Source organism: Ailuropoda melanoleuca, chromosome 8, assembly GCF_002007445.2.
Source record: "Ailuropoda melanoleuca isolate Jingjing chromosome 8, ASM200744v2, whole genome shotgun sequence".
Classification (NCBI taxonomy): Eukaryota; Metazoa; Chordata; class Mammalia; order Carnivora; family Ursidae; genus Ailuropoda; species Ailuropoda melanoleuca.
The window spans coordinates 4,432,920-4,443,465 of NC_048225.1; the positions used below are offsets into that span (position 1 = coordinate 4,432,920).

Here is a 10,546-nt window from a genome sequence, read left to right on the forward strand (position 1 = left end):
AATGTGAAAATATAAGAAACTTACCGCGAAGTCAATCTGACACACAGCGGCAGAACAGTAAGCATAAATGAGAAATCAAGCAAATAAATCAGCAAAATTTATGCTCTACAGGAAAGGCTCTGGGCACCAGAACTGCAGGAGATCCTGGAGAGAATTTCCAGCCCTCCTTTCATACCCCCTTCCAAGCACAATCAGCTCTTTTTTTCCACTGTATGCATATTTTCGTGTACGTACCTAAAGTGTGCATTTCTTTCATTTACTCACCCCCCCCCAAAAAAAACATGCTAGTCCCTCCCACGAACCAAGCAATTACAAAGGCACAGGAACACAGAAGTAAAGCATTTAGAGAAGTCAACAATACAAGCTCTGATGAGCACTAGGGAAAGGAATAACCGAGAGGAACAGAATACAAAATGATCAGTTTTGGAGATGAAGTAGAGACTGGAAGGTTTCTCTAGATTGGGTGGCGGAGTATGTTTTTCTGAAGATAAAGACATTTAAACAGAGACCTGAACTTAGAAGAAAAGTAACCCATGCACCCAAGGGGATAGACCGTTCCAGGAAAATGCAATGGTACGTGCCGAGTCCCTGAGGCTAAGTAGGAGTTGAGAAACCCAGGGATGCCTGGCGGGACAGGCATGCAGTGAAAAGGGGAAGGGGCGAGGGTTACAGTCCAAGAGGGGAGCGAAGGCAGATTGCAAGAGCAGTTCAGATTTTGCTCTATCGTAGTTAGGTCACAACATGTTGAAAGCAGGGATGTCACAAAATAATACCTGGCCCCACAGCGTCCGGCAGCAGCGTTGACTGGGAACCCGCTGGAAACGCCAACCTCTGCGTGCACAGGATATATGGGGTCAGAAGCCCTGGGGGTGGAGTCCCCCCACCTGGGTTTTAACAAGCCTGCTGGTGATTCTGATGCACGCTAACATCTGAAAACCGGCGTCAGATATGAGAAAGTGGCATGATCTAATTAGTTTAATCACTTCACGGTGGTGGACATACCACGTTGAGAGGAGTAGAAACCACAGCACTAGATTGGGGGTGGGAAGAATCTAGAAGCCACGGTGACAGTGGAGACAACCTGAATGGGTCTCTGTAAGTAAATCTGTGAATGAATGATTGGCCAAGTTGAGGAACAGAACAATGTTTGAAGACAATGTTCCTGGGGCGCAGAGAGTCTGTCTCACTCCCTGACAGAGGCTCCCCGGGTTACTCTCTCCCAATCCTCCCTCTGTGTGTTCCTTTGAGCAGCTGCTCCCTGCATTCACGTCGTCAACATCGTGGAGACTAAAAAGCCTCAGAGAGTTTCTCCTAACTACGGGTGTAAGAACGCATCAAGGAGCAGCAGACAATCCCGAGGCTCTGATAAATAAAGCAGGTCCAAGGGCAGTTTTAAAGGAGAGAAAAGGGAGGCTGGGAGGCCAGAGATTAGAGGCTGATTTAAGAAATTAAAAAAGAGGGTTAGTGCACTTCTGGACATGGATGGAGCTGGACAGTATCATGCTAAGGGATGTAAGTCAGTCAGAGAAAGACAAATACCATATGATTTCACTCATATGTAGAATTTAAGACACAAAACAAGTGAGCCAAGGGGAAAGAGAGAAAGACAAACCAAGAAACAGACTCTTAACTACAGAGAATGCACAGATGGTCACCAGAGGGGAGGTGGGCGGGGGATGGGGGAACAGGTGATGGGGATGAAGGAGGCACCTGTCATGATGTATGGAAAACTTGAATCACTATATTATACACCTGAAACTAATATTACACTGTGCTAATGAATTTATTTTTTTCTTTAAAAAAATTAAAAATAACTTTCTTTTTAATTAAAAAATTTAATTTCTTTTTAAAAATTAAAAAAAGGGGCTAGTACTCCTTGTTATCCATCCTGATCCCAACCTAAGGCACCTAAAAGCTGAATTACTTCAAGACAAACCTTAGGCAAAGCCCCATTACAGGGATTTGGAAAACCACCTCCGTCCCCTCCTCACCCCGCCCTCCAGAACTACTTAAACTAATCCTCAGCTGGTCTTATCAATTGCCTGAAATCCCTTTAACTGGAAGAAACACATTCCTTGCGGTTAGAGATAAAGAGCCTTGAGCTGTGCGTTCCTCAGACGCACAGCACGCAGGTGTGGAGACTTCATTCAAGAGCGCATCATAGGAGATGCTCTCCGGCCGCCGCCTTAGTGCAGAGAGAGGGAGGGGGTCCCAGGACTGGCGGAAGACTGAAGACAGTCGCGAAAGGCACATGTCACAGCGCTGCTGCCAACCCGCTGCTTTTCTCTTCATGAGCATGAGCACGAATAAAGGCAGTGAGCACAGGTGCCTCGAGTAGGACCCACACCCCGTGAAAACGGGTTCGCAGGTCTCTTTGGAACCAGCCGCACGTGAAGAGCCTCTTCATATCTGAGTCGTGTGCCGTTTTCTTTACGCTGTGTCTGCAAGAAGCAGAACTAGGGAAGACCCTTCTAGGGCCACGAATCACTGCACGCTCGGTCTACACAGACAGAGCAAACAGGGGAGTTGAGGCAGTGACTTAAATTAGAGAACTCCATCCTGATGTGGGAAACAAAGGCAGAAGACAAAGTATTAAATTTCCTGACTACGCACAGCCCGCTGACAAGTCCTTGAAACCAGCAGAGTGACCTTCCTCTAGGGACCTGGCTGCCTGGATGTCAATGCTTTGCTAAGGACAAAAGGCAATCTTAGCCCAACCCCCAGGACACTATGAGTCTATTTTAACATATAAAAATTCCTTTGGAAACTTCCTTTTCTCTACGCACCAAGATACGTGTTGGCAATCACCACCCCCCCCCAAGCATATGACCCACTGATATCCATCTGACGGGTCCCCTGACTCAGGGTTTACTAGATGATAATAAACACCCTTTTCCCAACAACAGCTAGCCCCCTCAGGGTCCTGGAAACCTTGCTTCCAGACTTCCTTAGAGACTTCCACTCTCCCCAACCCCCTCCCAACTTGAAAGTATATAATTAGCCCACTCCTCATGACCCCTGTGCAGCATTTTCTGCCCACGGGTCCTGGCCCTGTGCTTCAATAAAACCACCTTTTTGCACCAAAGACGCCCCAAGAATTCTTTCTTGGCCATTGGCTTCAAATACTAATGTCTTTTCCTCCATCACATCTTGCTAATGGAAGAAAGAATTTTCTGCTGATTACAGGAATCTAGTTTAGTTAACCTCTTCGGATCATCGTTCTATGACTCCCATTCCAACTTGCCGTGAAGACACAGCTCAGTTCGCAAATGAGACTTGGACCAGTTATGATTTCAAAACAAAACAGAGAAGGCATTCACTATTCCAGGAAATGCTTTGCATTTGATTACTGGTATTGTCTTCAAAATATTAAAAATAATAATAAACTTAAGAGCAAACAAGTATACAGTGCTCAACACACACAGGAAAGTGTTGTATGTATTTACTAATTTGATCCAAATACCACACAGTGGAAGCAGCAGATCCAATGAGAGTGATTAAGTTTTATTTTAGAATATGTGGGGAGAGATTAATTTGACATCATTTACCTCCGTTAGGATAAACCATTTAAAATCACTAATGGCCTTAAACTAAAAGCCATCTCATGAGTTTAAATAATATGCTTTTCCTAGTACTGCACTTTGGAGAATTGATGTGACAACGTTTCAAAGCAATTCCCTTTGAAATGACAATTAACATGATCACCAAGCACTTAGAGTATATGGCATTGTACGGTGCCGAGATTATTTTTCCACCAAATTTTCCTTTCTTCTGTTTTTGTTTAAAAAAAAAATCATACTACATCCCAATAACCAAAAATGCATCCTTGATCCCCATGGCATTGACTGTTAGCCCCAAATGTTAAATGATGCTCGACAGCATTTCAAGAAGTACCAGGGTTTGAATCTTAACTCCTCAGAAGTTCTTACAAGTTCTTACACAAATAAATCACAGTAGCGCATACAGACCATCAACGATGTGAATTAAAAATACGCACTGTCCCTCATGTCAATGAGTTTGATTCCTTCATTTTAAGCTAGATTGCTTCAGAAAGTGAATTTAGGCTTCTATATTTCCAACTGCCTCCTCCCATAGGCAATCGAAAGTATACCTCACACTTACTCGGAGCTTTCTATGTCCAGAATACGCTCACTGAAATTACCTCATTTATCCATGGCGCCTGATCCTCGATTCGTTGTTACCATAATCCTTTGCAAAACAGTTAAAGTTACTTTAAAGTTCTATGTGCTGGTGAGACCGAGAGCCCCTGTTTCCTCATCTTGTCCTCTTACTTTACACTGTATCTCGACAATGGCAAGAAACAGAAGAATAAAGAAAACTAGGTAGCATGGGACTCTAAACCAGTGCCTCTCACTGAACCGTTAGGCTTATAATGACTTTGAGTGAACCTTAGTAAAGGATTCTAAAATCCCATTTAAAGCCTTTCTGTTGGTACCATTAAACCTTACCGTAGTCCCAGGGCAAAATCATCAGATTCGGTGGATGGGAATAAGAGGGTAAGAACACAAGAAGGGGGGGGGAGGGAAAGGCAATGCCAAAAGGGAATTTCATTTAAAAGGATTAAACACAAACAGGCCAAAGGAAATCACTGCAGGGGTCCTGATGGGCCCCTAGCCCCCACTAGGAGCACAGCCAGTATGAAATGAGACCCACCTGGGTGGCAGAAAACCAATGCTCAACAGCTATGTTTGAGTAACTATCTTTAATTTGCCCCGAATAATGACCAAAATCTATTTTACTCACCCAATAACTTGGTGCTCGTAATGCTGCAGGGTCCTCTTGACAGTCTGCTGTATTGTCTGAGGCTGGAGGAGGAGGAGGAGAAGAAGAAGAAAATACATTATCGGCAAATCAGTGCCATTCCCATTCTGAGCATCACAGGCAGATTCGTAGCTTCTGATTGATCTCATACGCGTTTCGCTTTACCATATTACCCCATTACACATTTTGCCATGTATTTTCCCCCATAGGAACTAATATGAGGCACTCAGCAATTACCCAGAATTTCTCAGTTTCAAGTAGCATAGCATTTCCTGGCCATATTTTTTCCAATTCTTTCATATGGGGTCTTAGGTTCAATAAAACATTCACTGGCGGCCGACAGTAAACCACGGCCTGGGCAGTGAAGAGGAGGTGACGGAAGGGAACCTGGGCCGTGCCCAAGTCTAACCTGACTTCCTCAAGGACCCAAGAGATTCTAAGCAAGGGTTCCAAAGCCTCGTGCAGGGGCCACAAGAAATGGGGTCTGGGCAAGAAATAGGGTCTGCGGCAAATACCTAAGTCGTTTCCGATCGAACGATAGAATCCTCTCCTCTCCATGGCAGCTGAAGACAGGATTTCTTAATTCCAGATCAAGACATTTTTCTTAGACTTATTTAGGCAACAGAGCCTGAGCTTGTAGTTCCTGGCCCAGGGAGCCGTGAAGATCCCAGAACATAGATTTAATTAAGAAATTATGGTAAGAACCTCATTTTCAGTGGCAAGAGTGTGAATTTTTTTAAATATAAAAACGCAGAGTCACTCGGGCAGAGCATAATCAATCACAGGCTTATCAAAAGATTGATTCATTATAGCCATGGATGAATTTTAGGGGACTATAAGGACCCTGACATTCTCTTCGCGAGATGTGAGGCAGCAGGCACTCGGCAATCTCGTGGGCTGCCACTGATTAACCACACAAACCTGGATGAGCTCTAGAAAGGACTTAAAAAGTCTTAAAAACTGGTAATTTTAAAAAACCTACAAAGGTTGTTGTCCAGGTTCCCTTGAACTCCTTCCCTGTTCACCTCTCTATGAAAACATCCAGGACAGAGGTAGCAACCTCTCTACCCAATACTGTTCCAAGTTTCCGCCTCCTTCTTGGCAGGAAAGCGTTAGTCTAAAGCTAGGGGAAAGTGAACTTCGATTAAATCAAGGGCATTCCCTGAAATCTACTCTAGGCTACCATTGAGGAAAGCCCTTTCACTGAGCACATCTAAGGCTTCCCTTCAGCCAAACCAAATCAGAAATTAATTTTAGGAGGAATCAGCCTCCCAGTGTTCAAGGAAATAGGTCCGAGGCCAATGCTTTCAACTGCTGTTTTTCATTTATACCACATTAAAAAGATGAACAGGAGTCTTCGAACCAGCATGTCTCTGCCCTTCGGGATGGAATCAGAGCAGAGTAAATAGAATGTACCTAAGGAAAAAAAATCATGTCTGAACTGAGAACCAACGGAACTGTTGAGAAATCTAAGGAGGACCAAGGAGATACGGCAGTCCTAGTGCACAGGAAAAATGTGCTTTCAAAACTCGACCCGCAGCCAACCCAAACCAAGTCATTATCAGTCACTGGCTCAGTACCCCTGGGACCCAGGCCTCTTGCACTGGCTTGGCAGTTGGTGAGCTAAGATAACTTTCTCTTTGGCAACACGCCCTAGAAGCAGTGAATATGCACAGAGGGGATTATCCTTCCAATAATCTCAGGTCACAAAACATGGAACAGAAAGCAGGAACTTGAGTGCACAGGGCCAGTAAAGACCAAAACGACCTCATTTGTACAAAAGGACATTTTTTTCCTGCACCAGGAATTTCCCAGTCATTAAAAAGCACATGTTTGTAAGAGGAGTTGAGCCTTTTAAAGACCTGACTTTTTTTCTTTTGTAAAGCAATTACTTTTCTTCCCCAGCAGGAGTTAAATTTATAGTTTCCAAATACATTAAAAAGAAAACGTTCTCTGGGCATGTCCGACAAAGCTTCAACTTGGGAAAGCATTTATATACTTCCTGTGGCTTGACGAAGCCAGTGGGCACGTTCTGAGGGTCTAAACCACAAGTGTGGAGGCTGAGCACAGAGTGTCTCCTCGTCAGCAAGCCACGGCTGACACCCCCACACACCTGACTCCCCAGAATATCTCACCACCGTGGATTCAGTGAAACCTCTTTGGTTTGCCTGACTGCTCAACCAATGGCTCTGATCAGTGAGGGACATCTTCGCGGACTCTCAGGGTCTCTTAGACCTGAACAAAATAGCGTGAAGACCCACATGGGGGCCAAAGCCTTCCATGGGGTGACTTCTGTCTGGAGAGCCAGAGGGTACGTTTCTCAGTGTCCACGTACGCCAGGGATGCAAACCAGCATATTAGTGGGAAAAACGGGGGCTTTGCAGATATGCAGACCTCTCTCCTCTTCTTGAAGAATGCAACTCCACACCTGTCCCCTACTCAACAGTTCCACAGGCCAAGATCTCATTCCTCTTATCTGTATCTGTCCCTTCCTTTAAGGAGTTTGGAAACAAGATTTTAGAAAATAAGATTTAATATCAAAGTGAGTTCAAAATCCAGCTCAGTGACTCACTAGCTAGATGACCTTGGGCAGTTTACTTAAGCTCTCTGAGATATGACTCCTTATGGAGACATAATTTTTCATGGAGACTAATTGAAACAAAACAAAGCCTCTGGTGCACAGAGGATACCTAACGAGTGATGGTCATGACTGTGCTCAGCTGGAGGACATGGCTCTTACCCTCAGGAGTCTCGTAAGCTAGTGGAGGAGCACAAGTCAGACCATCCACCCCCCAAGTGTAATGTTTCGAGATCCCGATCACCTCAAAAATCAATAGAGCTACCATTACCGCTACTCGTAAGAGGGTGCAGATTCCAGTAGACAGAAGAAACAATGAAAAAAAAATGGCAGCAGAAAGTATAAATATGTCCAACAAAAACTTGAGATCAGTCCAGAGATGGTGATAAACGCAGAATTCTGACAATGGAGATTGAGGGCAGACCTAGAACGCAGGATTACAAGTGGCAAGGGACTGAGACACCACAGCTGAGATCAGGACCCCAGGCATTAAGTTTTCCAAGGAATAAGAAACAAGCCATGAATCTCCTTCCTAAGACACAAAGAATGTGCAACAGAAGAACCAGGTGGCCTTCTAATGTCATAGCCAGAGGCTGGAAGATCTGAGACAAGGGTGGAGAAAAAGACAAAAATCCACTCTTCCTCTCATAAAAAGACAATCAAAGAGCTCTGTGATTCTCCTCTGCTCACCCCAAACTAAGACAGAGACAGTGGTCTCCTATTGTCCCTGCTCAACACCAAGGAGCACCAGACAGGAAGACAGCTGCACAGACAAGGCAGCCGTCTGGGTCCTGCACACGGAGAGTCTGGGGCTCAGACAGAAGGTGCTCAAAAGCAGCCATCACGTAGCCACCAGAAGCCATCTTCCTCTCTAGTCTCAGGAACAGCTTCACTCTGCTTGGCCAGCACGGCTGACCCCGTGGACGAAATGTTATGCTCACGGAAGGTCATGGGATCCAAACAGCCAGCCATGAAACAGTCCCCGCAGAGCCAGAGAAGTGGTCCCTGAGGAGTGGGAGGAAGCAGTTCCCAGCAGCTGGTCCTGCAGGCTCCGACAGCCCCGCGGAGCCTCCAGCACAGCCCCTGCTCTGGAGGTCACGCCAGATGGATCCCGGGATCAGGCAGGAGGCAGCAAATCAAGTGGCGTGTGTGTGCACGTGCGTGCGTGCGTGCGTGCGTGCACAGGAAACACGCTTGTCACCAGATAGAGCACATGCTCACCTCAATTTTAGAGATCACGAAGTTGAGGCTCGGATCGGTTAAGTGAATATCCCATGCTCACAAAGCCAGTGAGTGAATAAGCCATCGCAGGCCAGGACTGGCTGCAAAGTGTACCCTGTTTCTACTAGATGCTTTGAGGGTCCCTCTCACCTTGAACATTCTGGGATTCTATGTTGTTTAATATTGACAGCACTTCCCCCTGCCAAAAACAGACACACCTTCACAGAGAATTTAAAAACAAACTTCTCATTTCTGCTTTATGGCACAGACCCACAGGCTACAGAATTAACTGAAACCATACAAACGTCCTGTGTCGTCCATGTCGTTTTATTTACTTAAATATGAGAAAATTAAATATCAATGTCAGAAACTAAATGATAGGGATATACATTTAATTACTAATGCTCTAAGCTAGTGGTTGTCTATTCGGTCTGCACATTAAAATCACCTTGGGGAGCTTTTTAAAAATACCAGTGCCTGAGCTCCACCTCCAAATTTATCAATTCAACTGGTCTGGGAGACCCAGTGGCTTCTAATGAGCAGTCAGGGTTGAAAACCTTTTGCTTAAAGTATAAGCATGATGATAAGACCAGTAATCCATACAAACCTTACTTGAACTGAGTAAGTGAGCATTCAGGAGAACAGTTTCCTTGATCAAATATCAAGAGAAGTAAGCTTCTGAGACGTGTTCAAACATAACCGCCAAATTCAACCCAGTTCGCTCATTAACTGTCACTGATGGCCTATCATCAAATATGAATTTCTTAGATAAACAAAGAGCTATACTGCTTGAGGAATAAGTACAGGATGTTTTAAGTTTCCACGTAATTCACGCCCATGCATCATGTCAGCATTGGACTTTGCACAGACACACACATACGACGTAACAGCTAGTAGGACACTTATTCTCATCATCATGAGACGGGTGTTATTATTTTACAGCTACGAAAACCAAGACACATGAAGTTTAAGTCGCCCTATGTCACGCAGGTAAAAAGAGACAAAACCGGGGTTGAGTCTCAGGTAATCTGCTCCAGAATTCAAGCACGTCATCTCCAACCTGTGCTGCGCATCACCTTCAACACTGTACTTGGTTGGGCACTTGACAGGTCGCAGTTCCTAACGCACGTTATCCCAACTGATCCTTGCACCAGTCCAGTCAGAGTCCGGCTGGTGCCACGATCACCATCCGACTGAAAAAGAACCCAAGTCAGAGACATTACAAGTCCTCTTTCACAAAGGGAGCATCTCTTCCCTTAGGAAATTGTCTTCAATAAGAGAGCACTTTTTTTAATGTCGACGTGCAATTAACGAATCACACGGATTCAAATTAGTTGTGTGCTTCTTGAGAACACATTGGACATTCTTTCCACCAAACCTGCAGACACAAAGAAGGCGGGCAAATCGCCAAGTCTTGCCTAAGATGCACTTCTCCTTCTCGTCCCTTAGCTGCTTCTCCTCGTCTGGCTCAACGCTTTCCGACCAGCTGGGCGTCTCGCACATTTATGCTGCGTTCTGATGGGCCCAGTCCCCACCACCACCACCTAAACTCCCAAAACAGGTCTCCAGAATTCACCAACGCATATTTTCCTTCCTTTAATAATCAAAATTGTCAATCCCTTTAGTACTCTGATCTCAGATGGTGTTCAGAAGGAGTCATACCTCCATTTCCTCAAAAGCGCAATCCCCGGTCCTAAGGTAGATGACGGTAAAAAATGAGCTTCCCTACATGACAAAACATGGTCTGAACCACTAACAGTGGGACTGTGGTAAACAGGCTTCTCAGTGAGAGATAAACCGGGGTCCAAGAGCACCTCTCATCCTTCAGACACACTACGGGGACTGCCACATTCTCCAGGACGTAAGAGCATTTTGCATATTAGGACATGATACACCAAATTCCATCATTGACTGTAACCAAAATTGTAATGTTAGCTACCCTGTCTTCATGGCTAAGCCTGTAGA

General features: G+C 45.0%; 1 protein-coding gene across 1 annotated transcript in view; it reads right to left on the minus strand.

Annotated features, from left to right (window-relative positions):
- GUCY1A2 (guanylate cyclase 1 soluble subunit alpha 2) overlaps positions 1–4,931 on the minus strand; it is a 291,079-nt gene extending 286,148 nt beyond the window's left edge. Inside the window, exon 1 of the mRNA XM_034665615.1 lies at positions 4,765–4,931. Coding sequence (XP_034521506.1) covers positions 4,765–4,931 — 167 coding nt within the window. The remainder of the gene's footprint in view (positions 1–4,764) is intronic.
- Between the last annotated feature and the right edge of the window lie 5,615 nt (positions 4,932–10,546).